This window comes from Myxocyprinus asiaticus, chromosome 38 (genome assembly GCF_019703515.2).
Source record: "Myxocyprinus asiaticus isolate MX2 ecotype Aquarium Trade chromosome 38, UBuf_Myxa_2, whole genome shotgun sequence".
Lineage (NCBI taxonomy): Eukaryota > Metazoa > Chordata > Actinopteri > Cypriniformes > Catostomidae > Myxocyprinus > Myxocyprinus asiaticus.
Window position 1 is genome coordinate 28,628,271 of NC_059381.1, and position 24,103 is coordinate 28,652,373.

General features: G+C 34.6%; 1 protein-coding gene across 4 annotated transcripts in view; it reads right to left on the reverse strand.

Moving 5' to 3' along the window:
- Positions 1-2,878: 2,878 nt before the first annotated feature.
- LOC127429009 (G protein-coupled receptor kinase 6-like) overlaps positions 2,879-24,103 on the reverse strand; it is a 55,344-nt gene continuing 34,119 nt past the window's right edge. For 3 of the 4 annotated variants that reach the window (XM_051677732.1, XM_051677734.1, XM_051677735.1), the window contains 13 exons: positions 23,208-23,285; positions 22,427-22,527; positions 18,588-18,680; positions 17,664-17,727; positions 15,953-16,093; positions 12,747-12,937; positions 12,220-12,257; positions 8,854-8,943; positions 8,549-8,757; positions 7,920-8,057; positions 7,639-7,776; positions 7,086-7,156; positions 2,879-6,448 (listed from right to left, as the gene is read on the reverse strand). In XM_051677732.1, the coding sequence (XP_051533692.1) occupies positions 6,304-6,448; positions 7,086-7,156; positions 7,639-7,776; positions 7,920-8,057; positions 8,549-8,757; positions 8,854-8,943; positions 12,220-12,257; positions 12,747-12,937; positions 15,953-16,093; positions 17,664-17,727; positions 18,588-18,680; positions 22,427-22,527; positions 23,208-23,285 (1,497 nt within the window). In that variant the 3' untranslated portion in view covers positions 2,879-6,303. Of the gene's footprint in view, positions 6,449-7,085; positions 7,221-7,638; positions 7,777-7,919; positions 8,058-8,548; positions 8,758-8,853; positions 8,944-12,219; positions 12,258-12,746; positions 12,938-15,952; positions 16,094-17,663; positions 17,728-18,587; positions 18,681-22,426; positions 22,528-23,207; positions 23,286-24,103 lie in introns of all 4 variants that reach the window. The other variant, XM_051677733.1, reaches the window with a different exon arrangement.

A 24,103-nucleotide genomic window follows, 5' to 3' on the forward strand; every position in this document is an offset into this window, starting at 1 on the left:
TTCTTGCCCCTATTTTGCCATTGCAAAGCCTTTCTGTCAAACTAAACGGAAAAGTTAAACTACACCATGTTATCTCGCATTTGCACTCGGTATGGACAAAAGTGTCCAGAGTGTTTAATTCTGACATTTATTTAAATGTTGCCTCGAGCTTATGGCTGAACCCCAAATTATGTATTAATAAGTCCCCTTTCTGCTGTTCAGAGTGGATTGTGAGGGAGGTTAATACACTCGGTGACCTTTACGAGAGTGGAGTGTTGAGATCCTTTGAAAATTTGTTTTTTTAGGTATCTACAGCTGTGCCACTTGCTCTGTACTATTTTTGGGAATAGCATACACCCCACCTAAAGCAGCAGATACTATGGGAGTGGTGATTACTGCTTTTGGAAAAGGTCATGAGGCATCAGTAGATTACTCCCTATTAATTCAGAGTCTGGGGTACGGAGCTTCAACCTCTTTTAGATTATGGTAGAAAGATTTAAACTTGGAATTGGAGGAGGGAGAGTGGGCTAGGATTCTGAAAAATGTCAAGTTTGCATCTAGAGATGCATGGGTGTGCCTTATGCTATTCAAGATTTTACATCGGTTCTATTGGACCCCCTCTAGATTGTATAGGCTTGGTCTTAAAGACACACCCACCTGCTGGCGATGCCAATCAGATGATGGAGACATAACCCATGTCTTTTGGGGCTGTGTTAAGATCCTGGAGTTTTAGTTGAAGGTTCAGAGTCTTGTGTGTGATGTATTGGGCACTCGGGTATCATTTTGCCCCAGACTCTGTATTTTGGATGATGGGGCGGTCATCGATATTGAAAATAGACACATAAGGAGTTGAGTCTTAACCAGTGTCATGATCGACAGGCAGATACTTTTAAGGGGTTGGAGGTTGGCTGGAGCACACTCATTTCAGGAGTGGTGCTCGGAGATGGGAAGGGTGGCGACCTTTGAAGAAGGCTCATTTATAAGAATGGGGAAGTATAACTTGTTTGTGGAGAAATGGGGCAGATATATGTAATTTATAGATGTGTGATTATTATTATTATATTTTTTATTTGTTTATATATATATATATATATATATATATATATATATATATATATATATATATATATATATATATATTGTTTTTTTTTTGTTTTTTGTCTATATCATTTACAACCACTGGGATGTTGTTGGGGGCCAGGGTGGGATTGAGGATTAAGAGGGGGAAGGGTAATAGTGGGGGTTAATGTTGATTCTGTGTATATAGGTTTTGTTTTTCTATGCTCAATTATGTGAATCAATAAAAATTGTTAATCTGAAAAAAGAGATCTCAGAAGACCTGGAAAGAAGCTGGAAAGAGTTACAAAGTTATTTGGAAGAGTTTAGAAATTCTTCTGTCCACAGTTAGACAATTTGTCTATAAATGGAGACGATTTAGTACTGTGGCTACTCTCCCTAGAAGTGGCTGTCCAGCCAAGATGACTCAGAGGGCACACCGCAGAATGCTCAAAGAGGTAAAAGAACCCCAGAGTGACAGCTAAAGACTTGAAGGAATCATTGGAACTGGTTAACATCTCTGTTCATGAGTCTACTATATGGAAAACATTAAACAGGTATGGTGTCCATGGCAGGACACCACGAAGGAAGCTGCTGCTTTCCAACAAAAACATTGCTGTGCACCTGAAGTTTGCCAAAGACCACCTTGACACTCCACAACGCTACTGGGAAAATGTTTTGTGGATTGATGAATCCAAGGTTGAATTGTTTGGGAAGAACACGCAGCACTACGTATGGCATAAAAACACCGTATACGAACATGAAAACATTCTCCCAATGGTGAAATATGGTGGAGGGAGCATCATGATTTGGGGCTGCTTTGCTGCCTCTGGGCCTGGACCTGCTGCCATCATAATTTATGCCAAATTAATTAATGCCAAAGTTTATCAAGATATCCTACAGGATAATGTCAGAGTGGCTGTGCACCTGCTGAAGCTCAGTAGAAGTTGGGTGATGCAACAGGACAATGAACATAAACATCTGAGTCAATTCACTAAAGAATGGTTATAAAAAATAAAAAATAAAAATCCACCTTTTGTGGTGGCCCAGTCATAGCCCAGACCTTAACCCGATAGAGATGCTGTGGAATGCCCTCAAGAGAGCCGCTGAAGCAGTTCTGTAAGGAAGAATGATCCAAAATTCCTTCTGAACATTGTGTAGGTCTAGTCCGCAGCTATCCGCACCTCTATTTTCTAGGGAAAATGTGAGTCATGCTTACTGGTGCGAAACTCACCGCCACAAAGCTAGAGTTGGCTTGACAACTTTTCCTGTATTTCATGAGGTGGTCTGAGTGGTTTCTAAGGTGTTGCTTACTGGCACAAGTCAATAGAGCATAGAGCCCCTTTTCAGTGCAAGTCAGATTTTTTTCTTTTGCCCATGTTTCTGTCTGCTATACAAAGATCATATTAGAAAAGTAATAAGCCACACAATCTGAGGCATTATTCATGTCCATATCACCCTACTGTGCTAAAACAAAAACGATCCAAATAAAAATTTACTGAAGTTAAATACTAATGCGAAAAATATATCCAGAAGGAAAAACAAGAAATAAAATGCATTTTGCATCACACAGACGACCTGCATTAGAGGCCATGCGAAATGTACAGGCTTCACAGGTCAGAGACAGACCAAAAAACAGTGAGAAAGAGACAGATTTATACATACATATACATATATATATATATATATATATATAGAGAGAGAGAGAGAGAGAGAGAGAGAGAGAGAGAGAGAGAGAGAGTATCAGTGCTTTGACAAGAACATTTCCTCAACAAATTCCTTCACAATCATAGTCATCATCATCATCATCCATCCTAACACTTTTTACACCAAAGTCTATAAATAATGTTCCCAGTGGCATTTATTTTATGCAACTTTAAAATTTTACAAATATAAACCAGTAATTTGACATTATTTCACAAGTAAGGCCGTTTACATATATTAAGCAAATAATAATAATAATAATAACAACATACATATTGATGGCAGTAACCTGAGTGAGAATCGACTACTGAGTTTAGCAAAAATTAGTATTCAATGTGCAATCCAGGCATCATCTTCTTTGTATCACATAAAAATAAGGCTTCAATAATAGGGATAAACAGGTACAAGACAAGTTTTCATTGCAACAGAACATTCTTTTTAAATAAAAGATCTATGGACTTTTACATACATATCAGGAAAATAAAATAACTTATTAATTCATGTATTATTAATAATATGGATATGTATCCATTTCAAATGATCAAAACTGAGTAATTGAGTCACTGTCTATATCAGCAAAACAATTCAGTCAAACTTTTGAAACAATTTTAATGGTAAGTTAACAACAATGGCACATTGACTAATATAACCACACTTTTTGAATTCACTTGGCCTGCTTAGAACAGACAAATCCTCCAGGTTATATAGGCTTTATTCTTTACTCATATTAGCATGTTATCCACAATTACTAAATCAGTCAAATTTGACTGTATACCTGGTTTAAGCATTTAACATTTTAAGAACAGTTTTTAGTTTTATTTTAAAATTGCTCTGCATTTTTAATACTTAAAACAGTGATTTCCCAGCTATAGCCCTGTAGTTTGCTAATGGAAAATAATGCTTAAAACTGCACCTTACACTTTGAGATATTTTAAGATATAGGAATAAATTCATTTGGGCAGTAAAATGTGTTAATACTCTTCAAAACAGAAAATAAAACATTAATATGGCAATCTGATTTTATTGTAACTTAAAGTCTTGAATTAATTACACTGACAAATGTGGCTGAAACTGTGCTGTTTCCTCTTTGAAACTGACTTCAATGAAACACACTGGCATGTCTAATTACGTCGTTTTAAAGGTTTATTAAAATCTATGATATTGAAATGACTAATATTATATAATATTATTATCAGTGAGCCTTAAGTTGTCCACCTTTTCTCTCGAAAGAAAAAAGAAACAGTAAAACCTTGCCTAGAACGTAACATTTCACTCATTTAGGGATAGAAATAATGGCATTCCCTAGTGGTTCTGATAAAGAATATGGGCACATGCAGTGCAGGTATAAGCGCACACACTCATTCAGCATTTAGGCATATACATACACACATACACAAATTTGCAACCAAAAGAATAAAACATCAAAATCAGTGCAATGCACAAAAGAGACAAAAATTGTACAACTGTGACAGAAATGATCACTTCACAGTGTTAAAAGCCTGGCTCAGGAAAACATTGAGTCAAACTAAGTTCCGTCTGGCTCTAGATTTGAAATGTATTTTATACACAATTATATTGTAGTTATATTTAGAAAATCCATTATTGCTAAATAAACAAAAGAAAAAACTGAATACATTTTACAACTGTACAGTACGGTAGAGATTGGAATGTATTTGAGTTTATCTCAGAGGAGAATTAACGTAAACCGTCAGTGGATGAGAAATGTGTAGACCGAGCATGTCATGAGGTGACGATTCTTCCATGGACTTCCTCTGAAACATTAGGCTTACACTGCACGTTCAGCTAGGCTTAAATGTAAAGTCCCAAAGTCTCTTGTGAAATACTACGACATCCAAATGTTCAGTAGAAAAATTCACAAGAGTTTTGAAAAAGAATGGACATCCATAGGGCACAGTATTATCTGAGGTAAAACAACAGCAGATAAAAAAGTGTGTGCATCAAGATGCTGAGCCGTCTCAAAAACATGTAGGCGTTTGAATAAGAAACGCTAATGACAAAAGAGTACCTTAAAACTTCAAAAGGCACCTTCAATGATGATAGAGGACAAAAATGTAATTTGTTTGGTCTAAAGAGTGCTTAAGAAAATTCCCAAGCTATCACAATTCAAGCAAAATGAAAACTTAAAGAGCTTATCTTGATTGCAGGGGATACACAAAACAAAACAAAACCAACAAAAATAAAACCAAAAAACACAACAAAAAGAAAACAAGGCGAAATTAAAAAAAAAAAAAAACTAAGCAAAGCAAAATGAAATGAAACAAAATAAAATAAAACAAAAACAAATAAAATAAAAAAAAAAAACAAAGCAAAACAAAACAAAAACAAATAAAATAAAAAACAAAGCAAAATGAAATTAAACAGAACAAAAACAAAGCAAAATGAAACAAAACAAAGCAAATTAAAAGAAATTAAGTGAAATGAAAAAACAAAGCAAAACTAATAAAAATAAAACAAACAAAAAACTGAAGGAAAAAACAGAAGGACAAAACAAAGCAAAGCAAATTGAAAAAACAAAAACACAACAACAAAACAGAACAAAAAAAAAATGTTTTGGAAAATATTTTTTTTCCTATATGTAAAAAAGCAGCAATTAAACTGAATGTAGCCTATCAAAATAACACATATCTATTTTAAACAATGAAATAACATGTATTGTCTAATCGCATGTTTATCCATTACAATCTCCTAAGTATCTGAGTATTTCTTTATCCTATCTTTCAGTCTTCATAGCTGGAATCTAACAATGTCATGTTACAACTAGTCACAGACCTTTAAAGAACGACATTGTGAAATATTTCATAAATGGAAAATAATGCCTCATGGTTTGACTCATTATGTAGCATATGGGCCGCACAAGGTTATCACTGGGATGATTTTCCCATTTATCCAGAGAGAAATAATCAGGAAGACGCACTCAAGACTTTACAGATGAGTGTCACATATTTACAACATGATACAACTGTCTGCAGTTGTTTATTGTACATATATGCACTTTAATCACGTCTGTTTGGTTTACTAGGTTTCTCTAGCTAAACAACCTCACATTACTATTTGAGACTTCTGATAAAGAATTTATGTCAAAAATGTCCCTCATTTTTAGTCACCTCCTGTTTTTGCCTTTTTTTTTAATCCATTACTGCACGTTTATCACTGTTTTACACAAATGGTGTCGTTTGATTGTCGAGATTACCATAAGAAAATAAAATTAAAAATATAAATATAAAAATATTTGCAAAAGCAAATTTCCTTTGCTCCCCACGCCTAAAACAAATATTCAGAGTACATTCTGTACATGTATATGAATAAGTACAAGAACAGAAAAAGAAAATAAAAGCGCAAAGAGGCTGTGATACGGATTGGAGACATGTACAGGATTGGCTGGGTCAACCAGCTTTGAGACTTGAGCAGTGTTGAATGATCTGTCCTCGACACACTTCACACTTCATAAAGGACAATAATTGTGACCCTTTTTTCTGTCCTTTTCATGACTTTAAATAAGATACACTGCATGGCTATATAGTGAAAATATACATTCCAATATTTCTATAGAGCTATCTTAAAAATACAATTGTGCAAAAACTGTAAACAAATAAGATCCTCAGTGGTGTGGGGGAGGAGCCCCAGACAGGCCACGGCTTCAGAGCCGTGTGGGCTCCTCCTCACTGTCGCTGCAATTTCCACAGCAGTCCTGAGGGGGCAACATAGAGACAAGCACAGTCAAAAACTGGAAAACCACTGACAAAACACTTCAGTCAGGCATAGTTTTGGCAGAACAGAAACCCATGAATGAAAAATTAGAGCTTTGTGGCATTTAGTCTAAGTCTGTTAACTTTGAGGACATCTATATGCTAGTGTAATTCAGAAACGGTAACAAAATGAATGGTGAAGTGTGTAATTTCTGCGCCACTTGTGCCACCAAAAGGAATTGCAAAATTAAGGACTGTTGTCAAACAGGTTTCCCAAATATTGTTTTTAAAATGTGCCTAGATGGGAGCCAAATAATTTAACCTGGAAACAATGCAGCTATGTAAATGACCCTCATTGTGAAAAATGTAGTATATTATTGAGTATTTCCCGAAAGTGTAGGAATATCAAGCAAATGAGTATATTACATGAATCATTTCTTGAAATGTAGATATGATTTAAGTATCAAACACAATACAGGACACACAAAGGTTGAGATCAACCTCTCGCTGAGCTTTTCAAGCAGATGTTGATTAGCTCATTGACTAGTGAAGGAAACATTAATGACTGGGGAATAAAATGTGGCATATGGCACACATGACAAGTGTATTAAATAATTGAAGATAGTGAGTAAATCTCACCTGTCTGCCAAAGAGTCTCTGCAGCAAGCCCTGTTTGGGTGGGGGTGAGGGTTGACCTCTCCAGTCCAGGTCTGGGGGCACAGTGCCATCTAAGTTTAACACGTTGAGCTCTTTAAAGCACTCTGTCTCAATCATCTGAACAGATCAATGAAATGAACACACTTAATATTACCATAAAGCTAATATACATTACAAAAAGAATCTTTCCCTAAAAACGAGTGTATATTACTCAAAGAGAGAATTTCTGAACATAGCAGTTGACATACAGTATACGCACATTTTAGTAGCTGTCTAATTAGGCCCTAAAATTGTGTTTTTCATCTTTCTTTTGTACATCATGTTTTCATACCTGAATTTAAGCATGTTAAACTCCAGATTAGTGTTTTAGTGTGAATGGTGATTTTACTAAAGATTTGCGATATTGGCTGTCACACTGGTAAAATACATGTAGAATGAACTATTGCTTGTTTTCTATCTGCCAAAATCTCCTTATCAATGCAATCGTGGTTCAGAGTAAAACATTTATTAAGGTTATTTTGGGTGGGGACCTGACCTCATTTTGCCAGGGGATGGGAACGCTTCCAGTGGACACTTTGTTGTAGAAGGAGTCGTCTTTGGGCTCCAGCTCTACCCCCTTCACCGTGGAAAACTGCTCAATGTCCAACACATCCTTACAGTAGATGGCCTGAGGCTGCAGGCAGAAAACTGCATGTCATGCTACATACATATGTGCAAAAAACTTTCTAAAATGCTTAACAAACATTGTTTTTAATTGTGGTTGCTAGTCCCAGTAAATTTGGTGAAATATGGTTGACGGTTTTAGAAAAAACTCACATCGGGAATAAAGGGAGCTTCGAGCATGCCTGCTTCAAGTCGTTTGAAGTTGATGGAACGAAAAATAGGGTGAGCTTTCACCTCTGTGGCTCCACCCCCCTGACAGCCAAGCCTCTCACTGGGATCTTTGGCAAGTAGCTAAAACAATAGTTTTAAATACATAAATTTAAGCAGTCAAAATGGAAACACATTTCTACATTGACTAGCTCTAACAATGCTTGTCAGATAGCTTGCACCTTTCTACATAATCAAACTGTTACACACTCAGTAGGGGCAAAACGACACTACATTTTGTTGGTCACTAAGTTTTTATTTTGTGCAGAGATGTGGTGGGGTAGCCCCACCCCCAGTGAGATCTCACTGGACCAAAATCCGATTCTTCATGCATATTAAACATCAAGGCAATTTCTAGCTATAAGCGGTATTAGGGCCCCCAAGCCACCAGGTTTTTTTATTATTTATTTATTTTTATATATAATGTTTACTAAAAGCTCTGTTCTGATTAGAGAGTAAAATTGTTAGTCGCTTGGAATCTTCTCATGTCACACCAGGCTAGGTCACAGTTTAAGTTTGAGAGGCTCTAAAGAACATATATGTTACTTCAGTAGCATGATGGTACAGACACTGACCATTTTACAGAGTGACTTGGTATCCTCTGAGAACTTGCTGGAATATTCCTCCTCCACCTCTTTCACCAAACGTTCCACCTCCTCTCGCTTAATTTTCTTCTTGCGCTGCTGAAAGGGTGACTGGCCCTCGATCATTTCATACAGGAGACAGCCGAGAGCCCACCAGTCCGGACTGAATGTATAACGCTCGTTCTTCACCACCTCTGGGGCTGATGGGACACAAACAGGCACAATCCAAACACATGCAAACTTCTGCATAATAAGCTGCTTTTATTGTTCGGGTAATAATATCCTAACATACACACCCATGTACCCTACAGTGCCCACCCGGCCTTTGATTGTCTGACCCTCTGGTACATGCACAGCCAAGCCCAGATCTGATATACGTATATGACCTGAGGAAAAACATCACAGTTATATTCATTCCTCCAAAGGCAGATATGATTTAATGATTTCTTTCAGTGTTTTGTTTTTGAATAGTTCATCCAAAAATGTAAATTCTGTCATCGTGTTGTTCCAAACTCAGATGACTTTCTTTCTTCCATGGAACACAAAAGCAGAATTTTTTAAGAATGTTCACACTGCTCTTTTCCGAGAAAATTAAAGCATACTGTATAGTGACTAGGAAAAAAAAGCACAACCCACGACTCTTTTGAATCGGGTTTTTTTCATGAATCACCTGAAAAGAACTGAGAGAGTGAATTCAAGAGCTCAGGTTAGCAGTTTGAATCAGATTCACTTTCTCAGCGAATCAGCCGTCACTGAGCTCACAACTGGGAGCGCAGACATTTCAAAATAAGAGTCCCATGCATATTTCGGACTTTTTTATAATTAAAATCCCGTATTGTGTACCAATATTTTTCTTCTTCTGGTAATTATTGATTAGGATTGGAGTAGTACAATAAACTGCATCTGGGATTTCATTCAATTTGCAGTCTTGTAGTCTCTGTGCCTGGGCCATCCGGTAACAGTAAAGAAAGACTAAGGCAATATTTAAAAAAATTTTAATATATAAAATATATATATACACAACCTTTCAAAGGTTTAGGGTCACTTACTCATTCTTTATTTTATATTTTTTTTCACATTTTAGAATAATAGTAAAGTCATCACAACTATGGAATAATAGAAATGGAAATATGGGAATTATGTTGTGACTAAAAAAATCCCAAATAAAGCAAAACTGTGTGATATTTTAGCATCTTCAAAATGGCCACACTTTGCCTAGATTTTGCAGAAATGTACTCTTGACATTTTCTCAACCAACTTCTTGAGGTATCACCCTGGGATGCTTTTTAAACAGTATTGAAGGAGTTCCCATCTATATGTTGGGCACTTATTGGCTGCTTTTCTTAATTATTCGGTCCAAGTCATCCATTCTAAAAACTTTTTTTTTTTTTTTATAAAATTTTAGTTTTGTAATTAAATAAATTATGTTGGCACAATTATATTTTTGTCTACAAAACTAATTTCAAACATTTAAGCATACGCCTTCAGATCAAAAGATTTTTAAGATCATGAGAAACATTTCAGGCAAGTGACCCCAAACTTCTATATGGTGGTGTGTGTATATATATATATATATATATATGTATATATATATATATATATATATATATATATATATATATATATATATATATATATATAATATATATAAATATACTGTATATATAGACCTTTTTCACAGAATGTGATGATGTGTTTCCACCTTATTTACCAGCATAAATATAGCTAACTTTTTTATATGATCTTTTTTTTTTCATATTGAATGATTTTTTTTTTTCATATTGAGTGTAAGTTTATAACATTATGCTTTGTGTTATATTATCCTAAAAAATGAATCGCAAGGGGGTTTTGATTACACCTGCTGAGAGAGTGACAGTAAATTTGTCATCTTCTCCCATCTGACTGTCTTAATCCACCGCTCTCTATTTTTTCCTTCTTCTGGAAAGTCATTCAGATGTAATAGCAGACTTTTTCTTTTGCTCTTGGATCAAATGGATAAGTGAAAATATTATTTGCTGTGGTCTCCCATTCACCGCTGTCAAAGATTACCCTGCAAACGTTTACTGCTGCGTTCCCAAACCCGGAGTGTGAAAAAGGTCTACTGAGGGACTTGCACACAACTATTACACAAGATGCAAACATTCATTGATGCTCAAGAAGACAACACACTACTATATGCATACTATACTTTATGTAAATATCTGTAATGTAGGTTCTGAAGAGCAGTATTAAATTTTTTTTTTTATTAATATCTTATATTTATATAAATTATGAAAGGGGTGTGAACATATATGAGACAAAAGGGAATGCAAACTTATCTTCTCAACTATATATATTGTTTATTAAACCTCCAGTTAATGGGATATCAGCTGTCTTCCTTTTCTTCTGCTTCCTATCTTGTTTCTGAACAGCAATCTAAATCGAGCAATTCTGTGATTTGGCAACTAAAAACAGCCATTTGGCTCCTTAATGTTTCAGTTTAGGAGCCAATGGCTCCTAAGTCATTTTTTTAGTCTTGAGTTCTGAGTAAAAAAGGACTTAATTATTGATCTGTTTCTCACCCACACTTATATTGATTCTGAAGACATTTAACCACTGGAGTCTTATGGATTACTTTTACTATGTGGACTTTATGTAATTTTTGGAGCTTCAAAGTTCTGGTCACCATTCACTTGCATTGCAAGGAACAACAGAGCTGAGATAGTCTGAGAAAATCTTTGTTTGTGTTCAGCAGAAGAAATAAAGTCATAAACATCTGGGATGGCATGAGGGTGTGGAAATGTTGCAAGAATTTTCATTTTTGGGTGAACTATCCCTTTAATGTTTAATAAAAGCAGTCAATAAGGCTCATCTGCTTTATTCCAAGTCTTCTGAAGTAATTCACTGAAAACTCCCATCCTCCACCACAGCCTTCAAATCTCATTCACGTATGCATATATACAGTATATATAAACTTGGCAGATATATAAGCTTTAACAAGAATGACCCAAAATTAATTTGGTTGTGGTGTGTCTCCTAAACAGACGTGATGCGCCAAATTTTAACATGCAGAAGTGCAAATGAGGTTTGAGAGCTGCAACAGAGGGGAAGATTTCCTGTGAATAACAAACTAAATTTTTTCAGTTGACACAAAGCTACTGTGTGCCTTCAGTAGATGTGGAATATATGTAACGCACGAGTTATAAGGACTACATATGGTGCTTTTTGGAGCTTGACAGCCCCTGGTCACTATTTGCCTTCACTGTATGGTTAAGAACAGCATAAACATTCTACTTAACATCTCCTTTTGTGTTCCACAGAAACAAGAAATTCTAGTTCTACTATGTGAACTTTAATATACTAACAATATCTAGTTTTCCAATAATAATAATAATAATAATTTAATTTGACTTAATTATTTTATAATTAGTTTATGTTTAATTAATTGATAGACTGACAGACCAATTGTACTTATAAAATTTCAAAATAAAAATAAAAATCTTGTATACATATTTTCTGATGATCATTTTGCATTTGGTGGTCTACTCCCTCTTGTGGCAAACATAAGTGGTACAGTTTAGAATGAGATGTAATTTTTCTTTCAGAAATTTGTTTATATTTCCATAACACTGAACCCTGCCCTTAGTCAGTGATCATATCGCACATATCAGATACTGACTTACCATGGTCATCCAACAGTAAATTTTCTGGCTTCAAATCCCTGTCAGAAGATAAAACAATAAAGAAACATACAGGTCAGTAATCAGTCCATTATCAATTAGTTTTTTAGGGCTGCCACTTTAACAGCACAATTAAATTATATATTAATTAAAAATTTTAAAGCAAACACATCACCATTCAGTGCAACGGCCAAAGACATTCATAGAACGCAAGTTTGCATAGACCATTAAACAATTAAACGATTAAAAAATATAGCAGACAAACAGATTGACAAACTCGACTGAAAAAATGGATTTGCTGTGGACTGGTGTTTAAAGATAAAATATAAAACAAACAATATCTTGTCTTCTAAAGCTCCTTTTTGTAATGTCTGTATTGTCATATCTTTTACAATAATGCAATGTCTGTAATGAGCTTTCTTCATTTGTGATTCATTTAATTATTCAGCATATCATGTAATAACTTCTCATTAAAATTTGTAATTGATTGACAGCCATAGTTTTTTAAAATTCTGACCAAATATTCATACCTGTACACCATCCTCTCCCGATGGAGATCTTCTAAACCACAGCAGATCTCAGCTGCGTAGAACACTGCCCGCTTCTCGTCAAAACCCGCCTCTCCCATGTGGTAGATATGAAACTTCAGGTCTCCTCCGTTCATCAACGTGAGGACTAAGCACAGGGCATCTTTTGTCTCGTATGCATACGCGAGACTCACCTATATAGGAAAAGAAAAAGGTACATCACAACGATATGAATACAGAATTGCTTTGTTGTAAAAATGATATACAGCCTGTGTGGGAAAGTGTATAAACATAGAGGAGAAATTAAGAAACAATCCTGAGAAAACGGCCAAACAAAACAACTCAAAATAGCATGCTTGAGGTCAGGCTAATGGATACACAAATTCCGAAAACAATGTTATTTCATTAAACACGAGGTTATCGTCAAGACATCAAGGCTCTGAGAGACAATTGGATCTCTTGAATTCGATGACTAAGAAAACGATTTTGAATGTAAAGATTGAAAGGAGACTCTGGTAAATCTAAAGTTACTCTACATGAGATATTTTATTACTTGCATTATAAGGTCTATTCCAAAAGCGCCTACCTAGACAGAATTGAAAGGGCTCATAAGCATTCCAAAAGATAGGCATCAACAGTATGCTGCTAGACAACTTGTTTTGGCCAGAACAGAATTTGGCCCAATAAAAATACTCTACTCACAAGAGATGTTTACCTTGAATTTTCATTGTTTTCATCAAACATCACTTTTTACTGACAATTTTGTTGACTTGGTTTACAAGTACACTAACTTACTAACAATTGTAACTTATGAACAACTTATTGAAATAATTTTCAAATGATAATATTGAAATGGTTTATATTTATTTTACTCTTTGTTTAGACTATCATAGTTTTAAACATGTAATTATTTCTATTTTTATAATGGATTTTCATAGTTTAATATTGAAAGTCTGGGTCTTGGACAAGGCTGAAACTAGGGCTCTGTTGATACAATCAAATATCGATATATCGCGATAATTTTTCTCATGATATTGTATCGATATTGTATGATATTGACACGATATATCATGTATCATGATACATCGTGATATTTTCAGTGCAGTCAGAGACACGTCTGTGAGGCACGAAAAAGACTGAAACTGATCCTGCAGGATTCACGGTTTCTCTCACGGACATGCTGGACCTCTCTCTCACGCGTTTGTATCTAGGGGTTTCTATCTGCTGTTTCTTTCTATCTACAATCCCCAACAATCAGATGTGTGTAAATATTTCCCATATGCTGCAAAAAACGTCTGTGATTAGTCACTAGCCGGTGCATTTTTTAGATTTCACTCACCAGTGTTTGAGTGGTGTAGTGGCATAGAAGTTCAGCACCGAGATCTTTTCATTGCGTGCTGTGAGTAAAAGCTTTGACTCTTTCTGTGTAATGTCCAAATCCAAAGACTAGATCCAAGCAAACCATTTGTTGTTTAATAATGTCTCTTTTAATATCCTTTCTGTTCTCTACAGTCAGTTATTTATCAAAAACAACAAAAGAAATGTTTAATTCTAATCACACGTAATATGGATGCTGGAAAGAAGCCATTCGATCAAACAAACACTACTGTCAAAGTCCCTTCCACAGGTCTTAAAGAGACAGTACCATTTGAGCACTTGCTCTACATATCTAAGTAAATACGTGTAAGGAGTGCAAACAACAAACATGTAACAATATACTGTATATATGCAAAATAATATATGTAATTTCAATACACCATATTTATTGATGTAATACATGTACAACATTTAAAAAAAAAGCTAAAATGTCACCAAAATGATAAAAAACTAATGATAAAATAAAATTTGTAAAATTGATATGCCTGTAATTTAACAAGTTAGAAGGTCCCCTGTATAATGAATAACAGCATTAGCTTAAAGAGAATTTCTTTCATACTGTATGTAAGCAAATGGACATTATAACTGTAATATACCCAAATTAATTTAAATTAAATGCAAATTCGAACCATGATATCGTGATTTTTCACAATACGTATTGTATCGTGAGGTGGCTGGCAATACCCAGCCCTAGCTGAAACAGTAAAATCTATACATTAAGGCGTTTGAAAAGTACCAAAAATAAATGATGAAGGCCTTTTAAGAAGTTTTTAAGTCAATTTTAATGACACCTTCATATATATAAATAAAAAAAGTTGAAATCTGTTATACATGACAAAACATCCATATATCAGCACAGCTAAATATCATACACGGCTTATAAAGTACTGATATTCAGCATTCTTGATCGTGTGACATTGCGTAAGTATATTTTATTTATTACTGAAAAGTTCAGGTGAAAATAGTTCAACGTAATTAAAATATGGACAACTTTCCCTGATACTTCTGTGTGTTATCTATTGCATTGTCTGTGCTTATTGGTATACAGTGTTGTTAGCTTAACAACATGCTAACATCAAACCAAAAACTATTTAGCAGAGATGGGCCACTTCTATTAAAATGAATGTTATGAATGTCAACGAATGTAGAAGGGAAGAATTTGACTGCATTTTAAATATGTTCTTTGATCGTAACCTTGACCAACTGTTTTGGAGATTTTGTACTTTCCCCATTCAAGAAGATAGGAGCTGCTCTTGTATGCTGCTTGTTAACATAGAAAAACTGCTGCCCGAGAGCGTTTCAAAGATGGCTGCCAGTGGACTGACTTGCTAGAAAGACTTTGATGAATCTCAATTAGAATCCATTGTGAGTCACATCTCTTGTTTGTTTCTCATGAGCAGCATAGCAGAGTTGATGCTTCTGTCGAGAATTCAGTCACTTATAAGGTTCCATTTCAGTTAGAAGACATCTTTCTATGTATGCAGTTGACAGTAAGGCAGCTTACTAGGTTTTGAAAAAACTAAGTCAGCTAAATGTAATAATACAGTTGTAAAGTGTCAGAATCTGAATATAAACAGCTACCAGTGAGGTCCATGATAAGATTAGTGCAACTAAGAGCTGATCTCACAGGAAATGGCTAAACGCAGGGCAGCTCTGAGCAAATCGGACCTAAAACAGTGTAGCCTCGCCTTGCCTTTCTCTCAATACTTCAGAACTGAATCGTCACATCTGTAATTCAGCGTTAGAGATGGAAAGATAAAGTGAAGCTCAAAAAAGACAGCTGAGAAAACACATTTAAGATCAGGCAAAACAAGAGCACTTCAGTTGCTTACAACAAACCGACTGTTGACTTTCTCAAGAATCTGCTTTTCGTTCAGGGCCATGGACTCCCCTTTCCTCTTTTTAATCCGTTTCTTCTCCAGCTTTTTGCAGGCGTACATTTTCCCTGTGGCCCGCACCTGGCATGCGCAGACCTTGGGTACAAAAAGAGAGGGGGGGCGAGCTGTGAGACCCATTCAAATATAACTCTGTCAAATAAATAACTCTTTTATCATGTAAGGCTTGTTTACAGTAATGAGGTTACAGTTGAAGTGTGTAATGTTTGCGACGCTAGCGTCACCAAACGGAAATGCAAAAATAATCACTGATTATACCTTTTCATTGATTTAAAAACTCCATGTCTTACATTGGTTGTACAAACAGCCTCAAACTCACACCATTGGTACAGCCAATGTTGCTGTGTTGGGCTGAACGGCTGCTCAAATAATTAAAGGTATGTTTTGATAGCTTTAAAGAGCCACTGTGTTACACATTTAGGTGAAATAAACCTACAAATGGCTTACTTATAGTAAATAGTAAGTTGACTTATAGTTGATAATTGGTGAGTTAGCGGATTGTTTTTGGTGTGGTGGGATTTATTATCTTGTGAATTTTCCTTAAAAGGGTGAATCTCATGAAAACATGCCTGGATCATAGTTCAAATTAACAAACAAACAAACAAACAAACAACAAATTATATTCTGCTTAAAATAAATGAAGCCTACTTTTAGGACAAGATTTTTTTTTTTTTTTTTTGCATTGGTAAATTAATTTCATGACATTTAACCCATCCTTAATACCATGTGTCCAGACTTTTCACTTTTTAGTTTTATGTAATTCCTTTTATTTTCAAGGATACTTTTATTAGATTTGTGTTACTGTAATACAGTTTTATTTTAAAGTCTGCATAAAGGCAGTTTATACAAATATTACCATATAAATACTTCCTTTAGCATTTTAATATCGCTTTTTTGAGATTCCAATAATGAGTATGAGATTTTTTATTTTACAGTAATGAGAATTGAGAAAAATGTGCTACACTGTTATGAAATTAATGTCACAATGCTATATCTTCATGGTCCAAAAATAGGCTTCATTTTCTTTATACAAAATTAAATCTCGCTTTAGATTTTGGGGTGAAACATGAACTGGGTTAAAAGAACCTTCCATAGGATAGCGGAGAGGAATAAAAGACACAATAAGAGAGGTTATCTTGCAGAAAAACCCAAACTGGAGACATGCTTTCTCAATATCTGTCAACATTGAGTGTCAGTACACATTATAATCTGAAGGATGTATGACTGATAGTGTAACAAATCTAGAATAGTAGCCTTATGAACCTTGGAATGAACAGATAGCTGTTGATTTAGTGGCATTGTAAATTAATAACACCCCGATATGTTTCTGCCATAAACAGAGCAATGGTTAAAGGGATAGTTCACTCAAAAATCTAAATTCTGTTATCCTGTCGTTCCAACGCGAATGACTTTATTTCTTACATTAGAACACAACATGAAATGTCAAGCAGAATGTTAGTCTCAGTCACCATTCACTCTCATTATATGGGGAAAAAAAGATGCAATGAATGGTGTCGACATTAACATACTGCCTAACATCTCCTTTTGTGTTTCATGGAAGAAATAAAGTCATACAGGTTTGGAACAACATGAGGGTGAGTAAATGATGACAGAATTAAAATTCCCTTTAAAATCATTTTATACTCACCTCGCCAAATCCACCCTTTCCCAAAACCCTGTACTGACGGAATGTGTTTTTTGTGACTGGCTGTCTGTCATGGAAAGGAAGAGAATAATACAAAAAGTTACAATCATAAAAAGGAAACATCACCACTTCTAATTGAATTAGAACACACTTTTACAGTAAAATAACTTCTGCTTCCCAAGAATTTAATAGACACTGATGCACAGCATTAAAAAGCACAGCTTCAATCTAATTAAAACAGGTTGTTTTTTTTATTCAGTAGATGTCTAGTGTATTACTGGGCTCATAATGTGTATGTATGAGAGTATTTGTTCCGGCATATCATGTTCTTCTCAGTGAAATGGTCTGGATGGGAATTGTCCAGACCCTGGCTTTGACTTTCAGTCAGGACATTTTTATGACTAAAAGTAAATAAATAGCAAGTTCAGAGTTCACATCTGGTTTGTATAAGCTTAGCTTAATAAATAAATCATGTCACCCAAAGGAATAATGAGAATCTACTTGGCAGTCAAGAAAAATTTCTTAGCTACATCCAATTTATCTAATTTAAAGAGAAGAAAATTCTACCATCATTTACTCACACTCATGTTGTTCCAACCCCATATAACTTTCTTTCTTCTGTAGAGCACAAAGAAGATGTTAGGCAGTATGTTAGCCTCAGTCACCATTCACTTTCACTTAATCTTTTGTTCCATCGAATGAAAATTAATGGCGACTAGGTCTAAAATTCTGACATCTCCTTTTGTGTTCCATGGAAGAAAGAAAGTAATATGGGATTGGAAAAACTTGAGGGTGAGAAAATGATCAAAGAGTTATCATTTTTGTGTGGCTATCTCTTTAACACGCTCAGGAGAGCACAGTAATACAGAAAATCATTGAGTTCATATATTATAAAGAAAAAAAAATGAGTTGAGGTTTTGTTTATACCTTTCAAGCCATTTCCACTGTAAGAAGCGACTGTAGTACATACTATCGAGGTAGTCTGCGAAAGGGGCCACACTCAGGTAATCGTGGATCAGTCTAGTAAAACACATTCACAGAAAGTGTTATGAAAAATACAACCTCCCTCCCACACCTCGATTCAATGAGCCATTTAGTATATGCAAAAACACCCTGCTAAGGTAAAAAGGGAGACCAATCAATCATTGATCATGAAAATGATAAAAAAAGTCTTACATTTATTTAAACAACGTATCTAGATCCTTTTTCTGACCCTATTTCCTTTAAAGGGATAGTTCATTCCAAAATGAAAATTTGATAACACTTTCTATGAAGCCCATATTTATAATGCATTAGTAATGTCTCGTAATACACCTTATAATATGTTATAACTTCTCATAAATAATTGTAATCACAATTATAATAAATTATAATACTTACATATTCATAGTTACACCTTAGGGTATAATGCATTATAACACAAACAACATCCAATTTTATCTGCAGAAGTTATAATGTATTATATATATTTGTAATATACAAATTTGTAATAAAGTGAAATAATGCTTTAAGTAAACTAACAAAAGTAATGTCTTCTTATAAACATATTTTTGAGTGGATGTAAGACATTACAAGTCAAGCTGAAATTTATATACATTACACATGCACAAAATACAAAACACACACACACACACACACACACATTCAATGTAAATTTTGAGATATTACGAAAAACACTTGTAAAGCTACGAGGTTAAAATATATCAGAAACTCTATCTCTCTCTCTCTGAGAGAGTAAAAACACACAACAATAATAAAACAAATCAAACAGATTCTATACAGGACTTCAATAAACTTTAATGTTTGTGCATCTTATTTGGTGACTTATTTTATAAATAACTTCCATTATATAAGTTTGACTTGAATGTATTATATGTTACAAGTTTATGCTATGGCTGTTTTTATAAGAAGATATTGCTTTTTTAACTTTACAAGAAGTAGGCAAAGACCACTTTTAATATGATCACGTCATAAATAGAGGTCTGCCGATACCGATAACCAAGGTGGTGGAAAAGGCCGATAACCGATTAATTGGCCGATAGTTTTTTAAATCGATTTATAGAATGATGAAACATTTCTAAGTCTTTCCTTACTATGACAGCACAGACATTGAGTCTACAAGAGTCTAAAATGTATAAATTCCCAAAAGCAATTTAGTGTACAACCAAAGTCCCAATAATAATCAGAAAAATTAAGGTTTGGTGCATAACGCTGGACTTTTAACTATAAACAAGCCCGAATTACACAGGGGACTTGGCTCTGTTAAACTGCCCTGTATGTTAGTAATTACCAAATAAAGATTTTTATAACCTATTGTGGCAGCGGGGGCGTGGTCAAGCATCTCTCCGGAGAGAAAGCGGTAAGGGCGCTTACACCTGAGCTAAATTATGTCTAACACCTGTCTCTAATTTCAGTGAGCATGGGGAGAGCGGCATAAAGAGGGCCACGCAGCACTCAGATGAAAGAGAGCCTGGGCACTAGAGACCTCATTGTGAAGCCAAGAGCTTATTATTGCGAAGCTGAGAGTTTATTTTTCTGAAATAGTTGTTTATGTTTAGACTGAATTATTGAACACGGTGAAAGCCCTGAAAGAGTGCATTTGCTGCAGTGGGGAGAATAAAAGGCTTACCTGAACCACAAAATCTGCTTCTCGCCTCCTCCTTTAACCGAGAAGTGTTACACCTATATATTCACCAGATGAAGAGTTTTGTATATACAGTATATGTATGTGTGTATATATATATATATATATATATATATATATATATATATATATATATATATACTATATATATATATATCACACACACACACACACACACACACACACACACACACACACACTACCGGTCAAAAGTTTTGAAACACTCATTCTTTATTATAATTTTTTTTTTTTTTTCACATTTTAGAATAATAGTAACGTCATCAAAACTATGGAATAACATAAATGGAACTATGGGAATTATGTTGTGACTAAACAAAATCCAAAATAAATCAAAACTGTGTTATATTTTAGCATCTTCAAAGTGGCCACACTTTGCCTAGAATTTGCAGACATGTACTCTTGACATTTTCTCAACCAACTTCTTGAGGTATCACCCTGGGATGCTTTTTAAACAGTATTGAAGGAGTTCCCATCTATATGTTGGGCACTTATTGGCTGCTTTTCTTTATTATTTGGTCCAAGTCATTAATTTCAAAAACTTTTTTTTTTTTTTTTTATTACATTTTAGTTTTATAATGAAATAAATTAATATGCTGGCACAATTATATTTTTGTCTACAAAACAAATTTCAAACATTTAAGCATGAGAAACATTTCAGTCGTGTTTCAAAATTTTTGACCGGTAGTATATACAATTTATTTTTTCCCCCACAATATTAGGGATTAGAGATTTTTGCAGATCTAAAACTATCGACACCGATTAATCGGTAAAACCGATATATCGGTCTACCTCTAGTCATAAAGTCTTTTGACTGTTTACACTACACAGCACTTATACAATTAACTTTATTAGCTTCTGCTGTATTAAAATTGGATGTTGCTTGGGTTATAATGCATTATTCTCTATATAACTATGAATAGGGGAAGTCTTATAATGAATTATACAGTAACTGTAGTTATAATTATTTATGAGAAGTTATAACTTATTGTAAGGTGTATTATGAGATATTATGAATGCAGTATAATGCATTTATAATGCCTTTACAATGTATTATACATATGGGCTTCATACAAAATGTTACTGAAAATTCTTGCATCATTTATTCACCCTCATGCCATCCCAGATTTGTATGACTTTCTTTCTTCTGCTGAACAAAAACGAAGTTTTTAGAAGAATATTTCAGCTCTGTAGGTCCATACAATTCAAGTGAATGGTGACCAGAAATTTGAAGCTCCAAAAAGCACATAAAGTCAGAATAAAAGTAATCCATACGACTCCAGTATTTTAATCCATGTCTTCAGAAGTGACATGATAGGTGTGGGTGAGAAACAGATCAATATTTAAGTCCCAGTAGGTGTCACAAAGAATGCTAATTGCCAAAAACAAAAGAATGTGAAAGTGAAAGTGGAGATTTACAGTAAAAAAGGACTTAAATATTGAATAGTGAATGATGAGAGCAGTTTCATTTTTGGGTGAACTATCCCTTTATTCAATCGTCCACCAGGCAAATCAAAGTTTAATAGTTAGCATTTGGGGTTGTATGAGGACTATAAGCAGCCAGGTAAATTTGCTTTTACAAGGAATGTGACTTGGCAGACCATCACACTTGAAATCCGAATTTGCATGCTGTCAGAAAATGTACTTAATTTGATGGAGAATTTACTTCTCGACCGTTAAAAAATACATTCTTTAGGTATGCAGGTGAGTAGTATAATGTATTTATACTGGATGTACTTCATACAGGAATGTGAGTATTGTCCTATGACCCGAGTATATGATGTAGTCACAACAACTGTGAAAATAATGAACTCTGGTTTTGTTAAACAAGTATAATTTAAGATCAAGGAACAACTTGTTGTGGCATTATGGAATAGTAAAGTGTCCAGTGGATGTGCACTTCAGAATCTCACCGGATGTAGGTCATCTAGGTATTTTTTGCATACTGTTACTGAGGAATTAGACACATACAGTACTGTTTTTGGCAAACTTCTTAGTAGGGAAGTAGGCACATTCACTGTGTTTGTTATGCAGAGGCAGTACAGCAGTATCTTTAAGTACCATCTAATGAAATGATAAGAGTGTTTTTTGTCTAAAAACTCACTTGGTGCACTCCATGAAGAGCTCTTTACATGCCTCCTGTTGCAAGCGTTCTGCACACTTAGTCACCATCTCTGCTGATACCTCAGGAATATAGTCCTCTGACTATAAACAAATGAAAATATACCGTAGCATACTTAGGACATACATACATGGACTGGTAATATACAACAAACAAAAAAATCTAATAACACTTAACATAAATGAAACTTTTCTGTGGAAAAAAATCATTTAAATCTTGATTATAACTTACCAATTACAGTTATTACACTGCTTTCTGGAATGCTTGTTTCTGTTTGGTAAATTGCAGCATTCTGCGATCAAATATTTTTCTATAATGACAGCTAAACCATTTCCAAAATGAATGGCTAGTTTCATGTCTGTTGCATCACTCCGTGATCTCTTTTTTATTATGTGAGAAACATAATAAAATAAACTCTAAACAATATTTCCTATACATTTATTTATTTGGTAAGTAGCCAGGAAATAAACAGGTAATCACAACAGGTTAAACTGGGAAGTAGTATTCTGTGGAGCAGCACTGGGAACCATGTCCCTTACCTAGATGCATGCTCCATTTTTGTTTGATCATTTTATTTTTTTCTGATTGTTAATTTTGTCATTTGAGCAGGGAATGCAAAATTATCACTAGATTTTAGGGTTTCCCCACATTCCAATTTAATCCTTGATTATCACCAGATAAACCCATTTAGGGTGATACAGGCCTGATGAACCTGTCTGGGTTTATTTTGATGAGATGGTTTCTGTACTAATGTTCAGTTTACCTTTGGGTTGAGGTACTTGTCGAGGAGTTCCTGCCCATACTCCTTCCTCTTCTCATCCGGCGTCACTCCATACTCCGCCTGAAACCATGGAGAAACATTAGCTGTAATATTTGATATTCTACAGTATATTCATTATTATTTAAACATTTACATCATGTATACTAGTTCCACTATTTAGCTGTATCTGGCTTGAACAAAAATTAACCAAGCTACACGCGTGATGACGTTTTTGACACCATAAACCGTAAACCTGAGAAAAGCTGTAGAAATACATATGTCTATGATTCATCCAAGATCCTCATAAAACTTATTTTATAACAAAAGCAACATGATCAATATGACAAAAAAAAACAAAAAACATGAGGGAACATTTCCACAATGCCTTACTTTTTTGTGACCTTTCTGATAACGCATTGACTTCCTGTAAAGCAGGGGTGTCAAAGACACGGCTCACGGGATGATTTCAGAAAAACAAAAAGACAGTAAAATATGATAAAATAACAAATAAACAAGCAAAAAAAAAAAAAAACAAACAAAAAAAAAAAACATTTGTGTCCATTTATTTTATTGCTATGAAACTGTATATCCATAATACACTATTTATTTATAGCAAAAGCAGGGCAGTTAAAATTCTTTGGGGCCATTCAGGCCAAGAAAAAAAAGCTAGAAGCAGCACAACTAATGAAACAGAATGCAGATATCTCAACACACGTTTACAAAAGTATTCCATGTGTGAGACCCAGAAAAAATGGTCAAAGACATCCGTATTGCGCATATGGATGCAAAAACACTTTCGGTGTGAACGGCCCCTATACATTTTAATGTTGCATACTATAGCTTGCACCTTAAAGCTACATTCAGAACTCAAATTTGGGTGTTTTTTCAACTTCAGACAC